General features: G+C 37.1%; 1 protein-coding gene across 3 annotated transcripts in view; it reads right to left on the reverse strand.

The window, feature by feature from the left end:
* Window positions 1-2,201: 2,201 nt before the first annotated feature.
* The window catches only part of rap1ab (RAP1A, member of RAS oncogene family b), a 37,547-nt gene continuing 19,767 nt past the window's right edge, over window positions 2,202-19,981 (reverse strand). For all 3 annotated transcript variants that reach the window (XM_051675415.1, XM_051675417.1, XM_051675416.1), the window contains 6 exons: window positions 15,001-15,069; window positions 14,834-14,890; window positions 12,889-13,029; window positions 5,699-5,842; window positions 5,470-5,589; window positions 2,202-3,312 (listed from right to left, as the gene is read on the reverse strand). In XM_051675415.1, the coding sequence (XP_051531375.1) occupies window positions 5,500-5,589; window positions 5,699-5,842; window positions 12,889-13,029; window positions 14,834-14,890; window positions 15,001-15,069 (501 nt within the window). In that variant the 3' untranslated portion in view covers window positions 2,202-3,312; window positions 5,470-5,499. The remainder of the gene's footprint in view (window positions 3,313-5,469; window positions 5,590-5,698; window positions 5,843-12,888; window positions 13,030-14,833; window positions 14,891-15,000; window positions 15,070-19,981) is intronic.

A 19,981-nucleotide genomic window follows, 5' to 3' on the forward strand; every position in this document is an offset into this window, starting at 1 on the left:
ATTTCAATTTAATAAATTCCTTTCAAACTGAATTTTTGATGGTGTTATCTTTAAAAAAAAAAAAATAATAAAAAAAACTTATAATATTTAGGTTAAGTAGAGTCTCAAACAATCCAACATGAAAGCTACTGGGTGTTAGATCTTACAGTTTTTCACATATATTCTAGCAGCCAAAAATATTAAACCATTAAACCAATTAAAAATATTTTTCAAAACCTTAAACACCATTCCTTTTTCAAACAAGCTGCAAATCTGTTAAACCTTTTTTAATAACTCTTATGCACAAATTAAGCAGTTTCCACCATGTGTTCATATAGAAATCTGTTCCACTGTACATGGCAATGTCCTTCCGTGCTGGAAAGGTTGCTGTGAAAAACCTGATTCACAAATGCAAACAAAAAGCACACAAAATGTTTAAACAAAAATGCACGAATGTGCTGTTACCGAGATTGACTCAACACTGAAAATATGCCTTCCAAGCAAGAGCTCAGCAAAGCATTTTGAAGGCATTATTTTATGATCTTTTTCCAGAGGGAAGTCCTGTGACACTGCCCTCTGCTGGTTTTTAATATGGCTAACAAGTCATGTTATTACAACCTTGAACATCAGCCATGAAAAAGAGTTTCAATTTACATTTTAAAGTGAGTTCACCAAACGATTAAAATCTCTCATGATTCACTCAACCTCCTGGCATCCCAAATGTGTATGACTTTCTTTCTTCTGCAAACACAAAGATTTTTAGAAGAATATTTCTTCTCTGTAGGTCCTCACAATACAAGTGAATGGGTGCCAAACATTTTAAGCTCCAAAATCTACATAAAGGGAGCATAAAAATAATCCATATGACTCCAGTGGTTAAATCCATAACTTCTAAAACAATATGATAGGTGTGGGTGAGAAACAAATCAATAACCAAGTCATTTTTTTTTAAATCATAAATTCACCTCCCTGCCCAGTAGGGGGCGATATGTATGAAAATGTGAATCTCCAAAAACAGAAAAAAGTTAAAGTGAAGGGAAAAGGACTTAAATATTGATCTGTTTCTCACCCACACCTATCATATTGCTTAGCAGATATTAACCACTTTATATTTAACCACCAGAGTTGTCTGGAGTACTTTTATGTTACCCTTATGTGGATTTTGGAGGTTCAAAAATTTGACACCCATTCACTTACATTGTATGGACCATCAGAGCGAAGATGTTCTTTTAAAAATCTTCATTTGAGTTCTGCAGAAGTCACCCACCCATTTTGGATGGCACAATGAGGGTGAGTAAATGATGAGAGAATTTTCATTTTTGGGTGAATTATTCCTTTAAGTTGAGAGATTGAATTGAATGGGCAGGTCAGCCACGGAGCTCAGCAATTAAAATTTGTTGAATTCTCACAAGGCGTTCTTCACTGTGAAGTCTCAGGAAGACATTATCGAGTGTTTATTAATGAAGGCTTTCCCCCCAAGTAGTAACAAATCTGTCCAACGTCATTTTATCTGTTACAACCGTTAGGATGCAACGGTCTTCTCATAGCAAGACTATAGCTCCAGTTTCTTTGCTCTGCTTTTCAGCTGTCCCAAGAGTGCTGCTGAGAATGAAGGGGCTATATATAGGGTTCTGATATTGCTGTTACATTACTCAGATGTTATACATGAAAACTGTAACAATACATGTGGTCTTTATTTCATGTTGCCAGTATTTTTGTTAGCTGAAGTGAGAGTTCTGTGGTTCAGCTGCCCAGCTTGTCATGATATAGAAGGACATTTGTGCTTCTCAATTTTTTTGCAAAGAAAGAGCTGAATCAATGGACCTTTGACCAGGACTCTCCCCTAAATCATTTTGACTGCAAACCTAAAGAAAACTTGAACCAGGGATTTGAAGATTCTGATGTTCGTCTATTGCAGCTGATTCATTAACATAAGACTCCATAGTCACCCTTGCCTGTTGCAGTGAGTTGTTGACTGTCTGTCATGTGGTTTTTGGGTTGCATCTACTTGGAAACATGTCAAGGGTTTTTCAAAGTTTTCCTTTGGGTTTAGTTGTATAGACATCAGAATATGCCAACAGTCAAATTCATTCAATGGATGATTGCAGTTTTTTCAGACTGACTATGGTTTAAGATCATGGTTACATTATTCTGAGAAATAAACTTCAGAGACAACTAAATCTCAAAGATGACAGATCAATAAAACAAACTGGCAGAAATAATGAAAATGTACTAAAATTTAATAATCTTAAAAGCCAGAACATCTTTTGACAGAAAAAACTCGAGGAAATAGTTGGTTTAGTACAATATATTTCAGCGTCAAGAGACAGAAATCGGTCGCTCTCCCCACACTTTTTACACTATAAAAGACCTGCTTTATGAAACAGAATGGCATTAGAATATGATACATGTGCTAGGAAAACCAAGTGACTGCATCCAAAATAACATCACATTGGGGAAGGGGGCAGTATTTTTTGTTGAACATGTCCATAATTGTCAGCAAAACAATATTTATATACAGTTTATGTTGTTTATAGACATTTAAACATTGTATCAAGAATGGAAGTACAAGTTATGATAGGCAACAAATGAACTTCATTTACAACATCTACACGTAAAGATGGTCATTCTGTTCGCAATAACTGGATATTGTTTGTTGTCGTCCTCCATGTCCTTGAACGTGTTGCGAAAATGAACGGTCAACTCTGATTTCTCTTTCTGCCTTCTCATTAGATGATGAGGCCATTAAAAATCATTGAGTTCAAGAGTTTATAGGAAAAAGTTTTTTAATCATTTAAAAACAGACATTTGTGGTGCAACTTCAGTGATTTTCTCCTTGATGGAGCATGTCTTCGTCTCGTTCATGACGGTTTTGAACAGATGTATCCATGGTTTTTAGAAGAAGTTGAAGGATTTCAAATATTGCCATGAGATTTTCAGCATATGTGTTAGTTTTGGTGTTGAAAGGAAGTGAAAGACAGATGATGAATCCCAAGGTATTTATTATGTCCTAAGCTTCATTTGGTTAAGCTACTGAAAATGTTTTTTGTTTGTTTTTGGAGGCTAATTTTCACTACTATGTTAATAATGAGGTTCAATTTCTTAGCCATATAGAGGGTCGGGGAAATGTTGAGTTGTCCTCAGTTCTACTGAAGTTTTTTTCCTCAGATTTTTCTGCCAACATGAAGGGCAAATAAAGAAATTTTTGACTGCTCTTCTTGCTTGGTATGTCCAGTGCTGCTTTGAGTTAGTCAGCTGTTCCACTGATTCACTCACTGAGGATGGGAATGCTGGCATGATCCAAACAATCTAACAGTTCTTCATTACAGCATTCTGCAGAGGAAACACATTCATAAATACACACACACTGATCTAAAACCTCATATTGCAGAGTAATATCTACATGGTACAACACAATCTTGACTGCAACAGACTGATGCCCTTTACTGGAGATTTTTACAGTAAATGTGCAGGCAAATACGGCATCTATTTACATCACCAGACACTAAAATGGAAAGGGTGATAACGGCAGTGAGTGATGACAGCCGTCTCCGTCTTGATCTCACTTCTCATGCTCTTCGCTTTCAAATTACGTACATTACTTGGCCTTGACTGGGATTATCTAAAAGACTACACCCACCAATAACAAATAAATCAATCTGACTGAGTGATGAATCTGACAATATGACATTAGATGCCCATTCATTTGCACTGTTGAGGGATTCAATTGAAATTCTGAAGGCCTAACGGGGTGGAGCTCAGACTCACGCACTGCTTCGGCTAACGAGCTCGGCTTTGGTATGCGATTTGAAACAGATGTCAAGCTTCGCTTATAAGCGTCGAGGAATAAATTCTGTTTGGATAAACTTTTCGTTTTTCCCTATGCATTTGAAGATTAATTGTGGAAAGCGATTAAAAACAAAAATGCAAAAGGTGAATGAGAATGGCAGGATGAAAAAATATTTATTTATTAGGCATGTTAGGCCAGCAGAGAAGGCTTTGCTGGCTCTGAGAATTCGCCACTGCTAAAATTCTGGAACGCCTTTAAGAAGTTTTGTCTTGAGACCACAAGAAAAAGATGATGTTCAAAAACAAGTGAAAACAGGTGAATTGACCAGGCTGACAAGACTTTTGCCTCTGCAGAACAAAAATAGGAGTTTTCTAATCAGTGGGCATTTTCAATCTGGGATGGCCGTTTTTCAATGACTTTACACGATTTGCCTAATACACTGAGATTGCCTACATTCATTGGATAGTTCAGAAATGCCCATCCCGATTTGAAAACACCCACAGATTGAGAAACGGCCATTATTGTTCTGCAGACACCAATACTTCAGGCTGAACAGTAGAGGGCATCCTTTATCCATCAGCTACATGACAACACATGAACCTATTTAGAGGGGTAGCTCACCCAAAGATGAAATGCTTGTCTTCATTTACTCACCCTCATATTGTTCAAAATTCGTGTCACTTTCTTCAGTAGAACACAAAACAAGATTTTGGAGAGAATGTTAGCCTCAGTCACCATTCAATTTCATTGCATCTTTTTTTCCGTACAATGATACAAAATCAAAGAACGAACTGGTGTTGTCATTTTGAACAAAATATGGCCAAAACGAAGGCGCTTTTGCGTTCTTTTCGGTGGTTCATAAAAACCGGCGACTGCTAAACGCTAGGGATGTCAACTGGGCTGAGAAACTAAATTTGAATTTTTTCAAATTGGTGATGCTTTGGTGCCATATAGTATGCTACCCAAGACTCAGGATTTATAATAGCAGCAATACCGCTGTGTTTTTCATTCATTACAGTTGTATGTATAGTAGTATTCCAAGATAGTAGTGGTATTCGGCAGAACTCTGTGGTGAAGCGGCTCAGACTATGAGCCCAGGGGCTGTACAAAAAGATGGAACACAACAGAATGGAACAGAAAGCGATCTCGAGACACACATTTCCAAATTGAACTCGAATTAAATGTTTTAAAAACCCACTGCTTAATCCGAGAAATGCTGATAAGAGAGCAAGAGGTCACGGCCAGAGACCTCCACCTAATGGGCTGTTCACACCGAACGCTTTTGCAACCATCCAGTCTTTCTATGTAAACAGGCTAGATGAACATCTGTGATTGCTGATTTGAGAACATTATTGGGGGAACTACCACTTTAACCCACATAACTGGTTTTGGCGCAATGGTTGACAGGAGACAGGTCAGCACGCATCAAATCTGGGTGTCACATCATTAGCGTTTCTGACTACCTCAGAATGTGGTTTCAGTGACTGAATCAAAATTGGACCTTATTTACAACTGGTATTTAGCATTGTTTACTTCTGATCAGATCTCCCAGATGAATGTTAATACCAGGTGTAAAAGGTCGCTGATACAATAACTTGATATAAACTCACTTCAAATTGGAAAGTCTTACTGACAAAACAAAGAACCATAAAATAGATGCACACTTGTAAATGAATAACAAATGATTGTGCAGGTCAGACCTGGCTCAGAGCTGCTTCTGGGATGGGTCTCTACAGTAGGACACAGTTGGATTTCTTTTTTGCTTTCTTCTTTTCCACTGGTGTTTTCCTGTTAATCTGTCTGACCAAGTCATAGAAGATCTGCAATGTGAAACCACATGAAACCAATCACACAGACTCACATGAACAGTAAAGTACTGAAATGTTGAATAAGTTCACTTGTTTAAGTAAAGAAAGCAAACATGCTCACATCGAGGACATTGATCTTTGATTTTGCAGAGGACTCTAGAAAGGCACAGTTGTTCCACTGTCGGGCCAGATTCTGACCCTGTTCCTTCCCCACCACCCTCTCGTCCTCCAGATCACACTTATTACCCACCAGAATCATTGGTACCTAAAGCCAGAAATGGACAGAGAGAAAATTAAATATACACTGGCCATAAGGTGATTTATCAATTAAGTGGATCATAGGTTCAATGAAGGACAAAAAGGTCAAATGAAGGGTTATGAAACATAGTACAACATATGGCCATTATAAATGATCTGCGCATGACATTGGACAATAAACAATGCACATTGAGACACGCAGCAGTTGCTTCATTCAGTAAAAAAGAAAAAGGTCCCCATTTCCAACGGTATACAGTATACTTAGAATATCACAGTTATATACTTTATCCAGCAAGATCAATACATGCCGGAAAGCATCCCGATTGTCGCCTGCTCGCTAGTACCCATGGTCGCCCGTTTTCATCTGAACAAGCGGCTGCAAGAGGAGGGGAAACCGCCTGCAACTACAGGTAGTCCAGGCTAAGCTAAATATTTAAGATACTTAATTACTGTAACTTTTAGCAATGCTACAGCTCAACGTATGCCTACCTGTTGTTACACACATCATTAACACTTTACAATAAGGTTCCATTTGTTAAAATTAATGTACACTGCCAGGCCCAAAAAAAAGTTGCATACTCTGATTAGCTTCGATTACGGTGCGTGTTTGTCGTGGCATTGTTTCGACAACCTTATGCAATGTCACAGCATTTATTTCCATCCAGAGTTGCATTAATTTTTGGCAGAGATCTTGTACTGACGACAGGAGAGTCGAACCACTCCGTAAAGTCTTCTCCAGCACATCCCAAAGTCTTTCAATGTGTTTAAGGTCAGGAATCTGTGGTGGCTAATTCATGTGTAAAAATGATTCCTCATGCTCCCTGAACGACTCTTTCACAATTTGAGCCCGATGAATCGTGGCATCGTCATCCTGGAATATGCCCGTGCCGTCAGGGAAGAAAAAAAAAAATCCAATGATGGGATAACCTGGTCATTCAGTACATTCAGGTAGTCAGCAGACTTAATTTTACTGCCGCTAGGGATGGCACCGATCAGATACCTGGATCGGTATCAGCTGTGATACTGACGTTTTTAGACAGATTGGATATCGGTCCGACGAGCTAGATCCAAATCCGATACTGTGTGTTAGTCATTTTCGTTACTGTCAAGCTCCAAAAATGACATAAAAGAACCATAAAAACACCATTAAAGAAGTTCATTTGACTCGAGCATTTTAATCAAAGCCACTTGAAGACGTGCAATAGCTCTGTGAATCACAAAAGGCTGTGTTTAATACGTAAATATATAAAATGCACGTGCAGCGCCAGTGAATGGCACTGCTCTGTTGACACACACACTCACGGATATTTTTAGCATTCACGCAGTGCGCAATATTTGAGCGCTACTCATGAACAACATCTCAGATGTAGATGCTCAATAGTTCAGTTCACTTATAATATGCATTTAGAACGGCACCGGATGTGCATTCTACCAGAATTTGAATAAGAAGCGAATTAAACTACTGTGAACTTGCCTACAAACAGACACATACTGGACTTCCTGGAGAGTTTAGAATGTCAAAATAAAAGCCAGAGGGTTTTAAAGTTAAAGGTACTAAATGGAGAAATATTACTGTTGTATTTAAAATTCTAAAAGTAATATTAATAATTTACAAATTATATCAATATTTAAGTTGAATGGGTTCCAAAAAATATGAACTCGTATCTTGTAACTAAATTGAACAAAATTTCTGAATCCTTTAAAATCCAGATAAAAATTTAGCACACCCACACACACACAAAAAAAAACTGCCTTCATTTCTACTGAAAACTTAGTTCAGAATTACTGTTAATTTTGCTGCTACACTATCCAGTAGATGAGTTAAAGTTTCCCTTAATAAGTTATACATTTATATTAAAATAAAGTGTAGTTAGAGGTTTGTGTTTCTTCACATATTACAGGGTACTCCCAATTAGTTCAACACAATAATGTAAAGATATTCAAAACCGGTAATACAAAAAACACATAACTGGTATCGGATCGGGATCGTCCAATACTGAGATTTCAGATATCGGAATCAGGAGAGGAAAATGTGGTATCGGTGCGTCCCTAATTGCCACATAATGTTGCTGAGCCTAGACCTGACCAACTGAAGCAACCCCAGATCATAACACTGCCTTAAATCCAAACGGCAATTATTTTTTTGGACAGGCAGTGTATTAGCTTTCATGAACTAACAATGAACAATATTTTTTTTTCAGCATTTATTAATCTTTGTTAAATGTTAGCTTATAAAAATACAATTGTTCATTGTTAGTTCATAGTGCATTAACTAAAGCTAACATATACAACTTTCGATTTTAAAAATGTATTTGTTGAAATTAACATTAAACAAGATTAATAAATATGCTGTAAATGTAACGTTAATTATTAGTTTATGTTAACTAACTAATGTAGTTAACTAAAGCTAACAAATGGAACCTTATTGTAAAGTGATGCCAACATTTCTAATACAGTGTTGCTGCAGAGTTTTGAAAAATGTAAGACTTTTTAAGGCCTTTTTCAAAACCTGAACAAATAAAATTAATACCGTATCCCCATACCAAAACAAACCATTGATTCATAGTGTGCAACTTTTAACTTTAAAGGCACTTTAACTTTGATATACACTGGGACTCTTATTTTGAATTGTTTGCGCTTCATTGCTTCCAGCTGCTCATTCAAACAAATAAGGGATATAAAATGTGCACTCCTACAATAATCTACAACCTATTACAATATAAACAATTAAAAGTAAACATTGTCATATTTCATCAACACTACATCATCATCAACAGTTGCTGTTTAGTGATAGCTCATAAATTTCCGATATGGCTTAATGATTGTGAACTGCTCTGTAACAGCTGAAAACACTCAAGCCCACGCGTGCTTGGAGAAAATACAACAGTGATAATCACATTAGGTCATATCACGATTCCTCTTTCCACCCCCAAATTTAAGACCTCTTTAAATACAAATTAAGACTTTTGTTGTATCATTTAAGACATTGAAGACTTTTTATGACCTTAAATTTAGGAAAACTGAATTTAAGACTTTAAGGATCCGCAGGAACCCTGAAATAAAAATTCTTACTATGAGATATGGCATTGAATAAACAACCATTATGTTCTGTTTACATACAAAACAAAACTCAGGCCGTCGGTAATCATTTTCAATAGTCAAACTAGTATGCGCATCTAATGCCTGACAACATACTAATGTCTAAAATCAAACTACGTTGATTTTTCATTTCATATAACTAGCTAAAAACTCATTAAATTGTGGCAAACAGATTTGCCTTTTGTGTACTGTGTGATTGTATCGGTAGGAGGAATGGGATTTTAGGGGTGGAATGACATCATGACTAGTTGAATTCGACTTGACTAATGGGCTCAAAATCAATAGTAATTAATCAGTAGCTACTAAAAATTTGTAGTTGTGCAACCCCGAGAAGAAAAACAGTCAACACTAGATTATGTCACCACAGGAGTTCCTGTTGTAGGTGTGAATGCAAGAGGGAAATGTCTCTTCAGGGATTTAGTTCCTCTATAAAGTTCTCCTTCCAGAAAGTTCTTCTTGGGGAGTACCGGAACTGCATGTCAGAAAGGATTTAAATACATTTGGATTTGATTATCGGACTTGGAAAGTGGCATCACAGAGATTAATTTGAAATGAGATTTCACAGACATGGATTGTCAATAGTCCAGTGGCTATAGTCAACCAAGTATTGATTGCTAAAGCTCTCCTAATCACCGGCCAGTGAAAACACAATTGATCGTATACACGGTCTTCACACAATGCAGTCCACAGATCTGTCCACTAGCATGTGAATTGTAGACAATGGCCTGAACACGGAGTGCTTATGGATATATCTTTCACGTTAAACGTCAAATGCATGTTTAACATAAAAGATGGATTAACAGCCATTTGCCAAACTGAATCACAGTGGAACAGGCAAGTGGATGCAATTCAGTTCTCTCAAGGGTCCTGTGGAAACAAAGTCCTGGAGGCAGCATATTTGGAGGCAGCCATGCATGCAAGTCTTTCCCTATCCATATAAAAAAAACTATGACTGACATGTAGCTAATGACATTGATTTGCAGGTATTGAGGCTATACTGACAGGGCCTGGAAAGGTTCAACAGCTTCAGTATGAAGATCTGTTTTATGGATTAGTTCTTGATTTGATATGCACACTTGTGAACAGCACCTAGAGAGGAAGAATAAAAGGAAATACTCCAGCCCAACCCATGGAGGATAACATCAACTTCCTATTTGAGTGTTTGTAATGATTTTCATTCCCTGGTTGCACTGCGGAGTGGCCTGACGGCATGTATGGATAAATAAAAGTGGGATAAATCATTTATAGAAACTAAGGTGTCAGATAGGGCACTCTAAATGGGTTAATGAACAACACACTAGCATATGAGCAACACTAACGCACTAGATAGGTCAATCCGAATTTAAAGCAATCCAACTGCAGATTCTGAATGAACTGCATACATACCCTTAACTATTTGGACTGAGCATTCATACAGATTTCCTTATTTGATATGATTACGATACACAAGCTCTCGATTTGATTCAATTCCGTTTTTCATTCATATTGGTATACTGTATTTCAGTTAATATGTCCATTTTGCTTACATATAAAAGACATTCTCTCAGCTAATGCTGTTAATTATGCAGATGACCTTCTAACTAGGTACATTATTAAAACATTAATTTTACGAATAATATTTTATCATTTTCATCATTGTGTTTAGCTTTTAAAAAGGTTAAAAAAAATAATAATAATAAAAAAAAATGTATTCCATCAATAAATATGTACTATATTGCATATATAATTCTTGCTACGTTTATTGTATTTACAGTGATTTTTAGAATACATGCTAAAAACTGGTACTCTCCCTTTATGAACTGGCAGTTCAGTGAGGGTCTCGGTGTTTTGGTTAATTGCACAGTAACGAAAGAGTCGTCGAATGTCTTTACTTCAACCATTCTATGTGTGATTAGAGTTAAATGTTTATTTTTTTGTTGTTTTTGATCAAAACCCTACTGTAAAGAATAGAAAGGATGTTAAGTGAGACATTACTCAATGACAAATGAGTTGCGTGGAGCTTATCATTGGACACACATTACCCAAATTGACTCAAACTAAACTTTTACTCTCCATGCGTGGTGAAAGGATCTCTGCACTTTTTTTTGCCACCATACTACTCAATCACTGGTGAGTGAAATCTGAACATTTACCAGCCAGTGGCTAATCAGACATTTTAAGAAGCATGGTGTTCAATTAGGTCAAATACACACTGTAGAGGGTTGCCGCATAAAATAAAAGATCGATTTTAGGATTTAAGAATTGATATTGAGATAGTTTAAATAAAGATCACTATGCATCGGAAAATCAATATTTTGACAGTCCTTCAAACTATGCAATCGGACGAAAATATCTGTTTACATCTGCATCACATGTATTTGAAAGTAAATTTCTGCACATTCATTTGAGGTGTTGACAAGATATCTTTTCAATCAGAGGCTGCATGTAAACATAAGTAATTTGGTGTCAGTTCAGGGTCACTTTTAACCCAACAGAGTGGCATTTTCAAGGTGTTCCTCTAAAGCTAGTGACATCTGCTTCATGTCTGTTAAATAGAGAAGAGTGCTGTAAAAATTTATGGAAAGATGCAGGATGCTGTAGGTTTTCCTTTTCCTTCTGTGGCCTCACAGCAGTGGAGAGCACACAGAGCCCCTCTCTCACTGGCCACTCTTCTAGCACCATGAGCCTGCAATGTTTGGACTGGCCACATGGAAAATGTTTTAAATCTAAACAAACCAGGAAGAGGTGGTGGTGGGGGCAGGTATTTTAGTACAGGCCTCTGTAAAGAAACAGAACTAGGAATGTCTAAAGTCAGCATAAAACTAAAAGCACCAAAGACCAGGGCCAAGGATGCAGAAATAATGGACAATGACGACATACAGCAATATCAAACCGACACAGGCACACTTAATGGTGAAGAGTTACTCGTATAACCCACATCAGAGTAAATAAGGTTTGTTAAAAACAAGGGTGGAAAAAGACTCAAGAGTTCTCTCATACTTTCCCTGTGTGAACAGTTGGCCTCAAATCAACTCAAACTACCTACACAACCTCCACACACATTCCATTCACGCTTGCCAGTGTCAATGGGTTTGAACCTTTGCTGGGGATCAGGATTTATCGCCCGTCCACATCGCAGATGCAGCATAATAGGAGAGGAAGAGAGGCAGGCGGTGTAAGGCCAATCAAAACAAATTTCAGTTGTTAACTGCTCAAGGCTGCGATCCTCTGGGCCTGCACTTCACACTCCATTCTAACACACACATTGTGTTCTCTCCACACGTCAAAAAAAGGGCATTCCTTCACTGACACAAAGCAGGGACTTTGGGTGAGGGCTGAGGATGGGCCGCTGCATGAAAAGGGTTTAGACGCATGGGATGACAGGCTTGTTTTATCAGCACACGACTTTTGCTATAGTTTGGGGCTGGGTGATAGATTGAATATTTGCAATTATTTTACTGGCGATATAAAATGGTTACATTAGAAAAGAAAATATTCCAATAAGTGTTTTATTTGGTTAATGAAGCTTCCTAAAGTGTTTCAATCACTCATTGTGTGTCAACTTGTGTATAAGCATGTTATGTTTGTTTGTTTTATACAGTGTCTTTGATTTAAATGTCAAAATCAAAAATACCATTAGAGTTGGTAAGTTATGATTCATTTCCGTAAATCAGCTCAATCTATCCATTTCAATGATTTGATTCAAAACACTGATTGAAGAAAAAAAAAAACACTGATCCAACAAGCTATTACAGAAAGGTTGTGTACACATTTGATGTTCTAAATGTTATTGGCAGAGAGAGCGAAGAGACTGATAATGGCACTTAAAACCCTGTGTAGGCAGCTATTAGGTGTATTTGGCTTGTGATGAAAGACACATAATGGCTTCAGTAAGATGGCGATTTGTTGAACCAAGTACATTAAGTGCTATCTGTACATGCATCCATACATCTATGTCTTTTCCCCCACACTTACATCCTCTGTGTCCTTTACTCGTAGGATCTGCTCTCGCAAATCCTGCAGGTCATTAAACGTGGACTGTGCTGTGATTGAGTACACAAGAGCAAAGCCCTGACCGTTTTTCATGTACAGGTCCCTCATGGCAGTGAACTGCTCCTGAAGGGGAAGAAAAACACAAAAACAAGCCGATGATGAGTGTCTTTGTCACCAACACCAAATATCTGAGATAAAGCAATAAGACACTGGAGGCCTTGCATGGCAGTGCTTTTACCATGAAAGTGCCATTTTTAAGAGGGGTGTTGTCTAAAAACCACTTAAAGTAATAGTTCACCAATGAAATGAAAATTCTGTCATCTACCCACTCTCATGCCCTACCAAACCCACATGATTTTCGTTATTTCATTATTCGCTTAAAATGTTCCCCTCCACTGTAGCTCTCATATTTCATTCGTGAATGAAAACATGAATTCAAAAATACAAGTTTGAACGAAGACATGTGAGAACCAATAGCCAGGTTTGCAATTTAAGCAGTGTTTCTATCCCATGTGTTTTAAACCACAAAGTTGTAATTTCTGGAGAAATTGATGCAAAACAGAAATAAAAATGGAAGTTGAAGCCACTGTGGCTCTTTTGTAAAATGTAATAAATGACTTGCGATTTAAAGTGTGGTGACAAAACTCTAACAAAGCAGCAGATGCCTTATGTCAGGGAGCAAAGGTATATATATTTTTTGTGAATAATTGAGGTGTAACAGTTTAATGTGGATCAATACATTGCTGTTCACAAATGCAATGATGTGCATTGTGGAGATGGGACTTTAAGCATCTTTTCTGTTCAATACCTGCAACGTCCAAAGCCTACGTGACGCGGGCATACAAATGGAAATCGCTTCATTCATTGCACACAAGGAGCTCTAAAATATGATTGCACAGCCATTGTATGGTAAGTTCATCGGAAACTGAAACCAGGAGCATGAGAGAGATGCGTCTTTTCAGCGTGAGGGATCGAATGTCCGTTTGGAACTCGAGTGATCTGCTCCGACTCCGTGAGAGAAAATGAATGTTTACAGAGGTTTAATGAAAGTGCATATTAATCTACTGTAAGGCAAATAATATGTGTAAAAATGCAATGAAGGAATACAGTACAATTCTAATGTCAAATGTAATGTCTAATTTGACTTCAAATGGATAAGCATACACTTCCATTAAATATGTATTTTTGAAACGAATATTTAGATGCAATCAGAGACAATACTATTTCAGAAAAATACAATTTTAATTTAAAATATTTTAAATGTATGTAATCAGTGACAGTGTGTAAGCAGCATATGTACAGTATCTAATATTATTCCGTATTTTCAGCAAAGCAGAATTATAACTTCCATTTGGTGTCACCTTTGACCACTTCTGGCTGATTTTTAGTCTCAGTACATCTCTGATGGATCATTTAGCACTTTTAAAAACAGTACATTTTGCTAAATTTTAAAAGAAAGGAACTGTTTTGCATATGTCTTTAAAATAATAATAAAAATCAATCTTTTATTGATTCAGGCTTAGTTTTAAGAATTGTGAACCGAAACGAATTGTGAGATGAGTGAATTGTTTAACTATTTAAATTATAGCCTGCTCCTCACACAAAGCAGTGACATGGCTTCGGAAGACTTTGAATATAGAGCATTATTTATTTGATCTACTTTTACAGTGCTTTAAGTTGTAATTTTTTGAGTTTGAAAGCTCCTGTTCCCATCTTGTTTTCAAAAAACAAGTAATCTTGTTTTGCTTTGGGTTTAAGAATGTGTGTCTTGTTCATTAATTTAACTCTAGACTCAGAAAACATCAAAAGAAGGGTGTGCATTTGTTATTTGTCCTCTAATCTTCCTGCAGTATGCTGCCAGCTGTTGTTGGCTGATCCCTCAGAGACATGGAGGTGTGGAAACGACAGGGAGGCTGACAGCACTTACTGTTCCTGCTGTGTCCAGGATCTCTAACATGCACTGCTGGCCATCCACCTCCACTTGCTGCATGGGAAGAGGGAAGGAAATTAAAGGACACAGAAATAACAAGCTTCCACCACATGCTTGGGTATTAAATGAAAAACAGTAGAAGCTACTGAGAAGAGAGCAGCTACCTTTCTGTATGAGTCTTCTATTGTGGGGTCATATTTTTCAACGAAAATTCCCTGGACAAACTGGACCGTCTGTGAGAGAGTTCAATATTGAATTAATGCTAGAGAGCAGGTTTCACAAACATTTTAAAAGAAGATCCACAAGATGAAACAAAACAACTGGCATCTTACCTGCTATATGCTATGGAGTAAACCTGAAAGGTCCACACATTTTTTTTTTTTTTTTTAAATATAATAAACTCAATATATATACATAATAGGGATGCGCGAAACTAGTCGACTAAAGGGTTCTGATGCTGCTAGTCGACACTGGAATTACTAGTCGGTTAATATTTCCCCTCGTTAAACCGATCATCATTTTTACACATTTACGTTTGGCTTTCTGGAGGAGATACAGAGTTTAATTTCACCTCAGGCTGCGCAAGCTTCTTCCCTCTCTCGCGGCACGCACAGGAAAATGTCCTCTTGCTAGACAAGCAAACTCAGCAAAGTAGTAATGAAATCACTTCGGTGGTGCGGCAACTGGCTTTCCAAACGTATGAAAGTCCCTATGGATGTTTTCACATTTGAGTCTTCTTTAAATCTGTGCATGCTTTTACGTTATTTTTCTACTGTGCAGACTTTTTCAAGTGCAGGATAGCATCCTCAGGTGAGTCAAGTCCTGTCTTTTACCGGACCATGTCGATGTGTTAATTTTGCTCATCAAAACAATTATGCTTTTGAGTATGTAGCCGAGAAAATTACTGTTTTAGACTATGTATGCCATTTTTTTAATCTGCTGATTAAGAAGGCTATTATCAACAAGGTGCCGACTGCTGAATGGGTTAAACTATCTTTTATTCTGTGTGCACATCATGTTTAGAATACATTAGGTTTATTGCAGGCTACATCACAGGCCTATTTTTTCAATCCTATAGCTATTTTTTTTTTTTTTTTACATTGTAACTGTTATTGGTTAACGTTCTTTACCAAACAGCTGTCATATTAGATCAAGGGCTAACGCAAGACTGCACGTCGTGAAATACGTGCAACTTTTCAGTGCATTTATTTCTCTCTTGTAGATTTGGCTTAGTTTACCTGTCAATTATTATCAACAATGTCCTGACTGTTTTAATATGTTAAGTAACTTTTACATGGTGAATTCCGTTTAGAGCAGGCTTTTAGGGTTGTTCCATTAATCCTGCACTATTCATTCAATTGTTTTCAATAAATATGTCTATTAAATATTCGCTAACGTTGATTCAGTGAATGTGTGTCATGTTCTATATTTAATGTACAATGATCATAATTCAAGGCGAGCATGTCGCAGATAAATGCCCCTTTTCAGTGGAATTTAGCTTCGGATTTGGAATAGATTAAGTATTTTAAATGGATCGCATAAATTTTTTTTTTTTTATTGTTTTCTGAAGGTTGGTTTCTTTTTAGACTAGTCGGCTTAAATTTCCATTTAAACGTCAGTGAAATTAGTCGTTCAGCACATCCCTAATACATACATACATACATATGTATATATACATACATACACACACACACACACACACACACACACACACACACACATATACATATACATACAGGTGCTGGTCATATAATTAGAATATCATCAAAAAGTTGATTTATTTCACTAATTCCATTCAAAAAGTGAAACTTGTATATTATATTCATTCATTACACACAGACTGATATATTTCAAATGTTTATTTCTTCTAATTTTGATGATTATAACTGACAACTAAGGAAAATCCCAAATTCAGTATCTCAGAAAATTAGAATATTACTTAAGACCAATACAAAGAAAGGATTTTTAGAAATCTTGGCCAACTGAAAAGTATGAACATGAAAAGTATGAGCATGTACAGCACTCAATACTTAGTTGGGGCTCCTTTTGCCTGAATTACTGCAGCAATGCGGCGTGGCATGGAGTCGATCAGTCTGTGGCACTGCTCAGGTGTTATGAGAGCCCAGGTTGCTCTGATAGTGGCCTTCAGCTCTTCTGCATTGTTGGGTCTGGCATATCGCATCTTCCTCTTCACAATACCCCATAGATTTTCTATGGGGTTAAGGTCAGGCGAGTTTGCTGGCCAATTAAGAACAGGGATACCATAGTCCTTAAACCAGATACTGGTTGCTTTGGCACTGTGTGCAGGTGCCAAGTCCTGTTGGAAAATGAAATCTGCATCTCCATAAAGTTGGTCAGCAGCAGGAAGCATGAAGTGCTCTAAAACTTCCTGGTATACGGCTGCGTTGACCTTGGACCTCAGAAAACACAGTGGATCAACACCAACAGATGACATGGCACCCCAAACCATCACTGACTGTGGAAACTTTACACTGGACCTCACGCAACGTGGATTGTGTGCCTCTCCTCTCTTCCTCCAGACTCTGGGACCCTGATTTCCAAAGGAAATGCAAAATTTACTTTCATCAGAGAACATAACTTTAGACCACTCAGCAGCAGTCCAGTCCTTTTTGTCTTTAGCCCAGGCGAGACGCTTCTGACGCTGTCTGTTGTTCAAGAGTGGCTTGACACAAGGAATACGACAGCTGAAACCCATGTCTTGCATACGTCTGTGCGTAGTGGTTCTCTCCCACATTTTTGAATGGGTTTTGTTTCACAATCCTCTCCAGGGTGCGGTTATCCCTATTGCTTGTACACTTTTTTCTACCACATTTTTTCCTTCCCTTCGCCTCTCTATTAATGTGCTTGGACACAGAGCTCTGTGAACAGCCAGCCTCTATTGCAATGACCTTTTGTGTCTTGCCCTCCTTGTGCAACGTGTCAATGGTCGTCTTTTGGACAACTGTCAAGTCAGCAGTCTTCCCCATGATTGTGTAGCGTACAGAACTAGACTGAGAGACCATTTAAAGGCCTTTGCAGGTGTTTTGAGTTAATTAGCTGATTAGAGTGTGGCACCAGGTGTCTTCAATATTGAACCTTTTCACAATATTCTAATTTTCTGAGATACTGAATTTGGGATTTTCCTTAGTTGTCAGTTATAATCATCAAAATTAAAAGAAATAAACATTTGAAATATATCAGTCTGTGTGTAATGAATGAATATAATATACAAGTTTCACTTTTTGAATGGAATTAGTGAAATAAATCAACTTTTTGATGATATTCTAATTATATGACCAGCACCTGTATACATATACATATTCATTTTTTTTTTTTACCACTCTCCGCGCTCCACCCCAAGTAAAACAAGATTACCTTCTTTTTGAAAACAAGATGGGAACAGGAGCTTTCAAACACAAAAAATTACAACCTAAAGCACTGTAAAAGTAGATCAAATAACACTAATAATAATGCTCTATATTCAAAGTCTTCTGAAGCCATGTCATTGCTTTGTGTGAGGAGCAGACTATAATTTAAATAGTTACTCACTAGGGGTGTAACAATTCACTCATCTCACAATTCACTAGAGCATGTCAAGGGAGGCGCGGAGAGTGGTAAAAAATAATGTATGTATGTATATATATATATATATATATATATATATATATATATATATATATATATATATATATATAAGTTTATATTTAAAACATTATTTAAACAGTTCTGAAAATGATAGGCAAAAGATTTTGTGAAGATTCTCTGATATTTGACAAACCCACCAATAAAGCAGACGTGACGTATTAGTCTGTAATTACAATGGAGCAGTTTTTGAGACCACCAAATTAGAATCCTTCAGTTTCAAGGGTCAAACCCAAAAGACGACGATACGATGAGCAGTACTCAAGTTTAGGATTTACATGGACAGGATCAGTTGATGCACCACGATGTGTCGGCACGTGTCGTTTGTCAGAAGATTTAAACTAATGACAGCATGCGACCTGCTAAACTCCGCAGACACCTTGACACAAAGCATGCTGAGGTAGCGGGAAAGCACTGATCGATAAAATATATTACTTCACGTTTTTTAAACTAAAAGTTCAGATTTTGTGTGAATTTGTAAATTGGCCTTTATAACTATTACAGAATAAAATACATTTTAAAATAAAATAAAAACTGACAGAGAACACCAAAGTGGGGGTTTTGGGATGCAGTCATCTAGTAATAATTCTTATGGATTAAAAGGTCATCAAAAATCCATACCAATAGTTTATCCCCATTGTGTCCGGTGCTGGAGCGGCTGGGAAGGGTCTGCTGTCATTATAGAGTATGACTTCACTGATGCCTTGTGGTGTTTATTTTAACACATGAGACTACACACTGCATGGAGCAGAACACTTCAGAAGCGGATTTAAAACATCAACAACAAAAAGGTATGTATACAGTACACGTTGTCATTTCATTATAAAGTAATTAATTTGTTGACTAAATGTTGCATTAGTAGAGAACAGCAGTATGTTTGCCGACAAGGCTGAGAGGACGCTAACATTTGAGCTAACCACAAGTGGTTAGAAAAATGTGACAATAATACACGCAAGTCCTACCCAAATGTTTAAATGTCACGATTGTTACCATCTGTTACCATCTATGTGCATTCGTTTATATCCAGTTGGTCACGTTTATGCATTTGTTATCCAGCTAAGTTGCATATTTAAAGCTAGTGATGTGAGAAAGCAAATTAATATCTTCATGCAGCCGAGAGAAACATATAAAATCAGAAACGCATCTGATTTCAATTTTTAAAAAATTATCCTCATTGTAATACGATGACTTCTGATCGATCACATTCTTGTGCTAAAAAAGGCTAGACACAGCGCAACAAATACAGTTTAACAGAAGGTGTTTCAATATGCTTTGAAAGTTCTTTTTAATTTGACACATCATCTAAAAAAACAGCGCTCCTGCATGAGACGCTGAATAAACAAAAACAAATGGAAACAAGGAAGTTCATCTAGCGCATTTACATAGAAATACAAATGGATTTGTTGCAAAAGCATTCAACGTGAACAGCCCCTTACAGATAGTGGAGGTCTTTGGCCGTTGCGTCTTGCTCTCTTATAAGTGTTTCTCAGATTAAGCAAGGAG

This window comes from Myxocyprinus asiaticus, chromosome 37, assembly GCF_019703515.2.
Source record: "Myxocyprinus asiaticus isolate MX2 ecotype Aquarium Trade chromosome 37, UBuf_Myxa_2, whole genome shotgun sequence".
NCBI classification, from domain to species: domain Eukaryota; kingdom Metazoa; phylum Chordata; class Actinopteri; order Cypriniformes; family Catostomidae; genus Myxocyprinus; species Myxocyprinus asiaticus.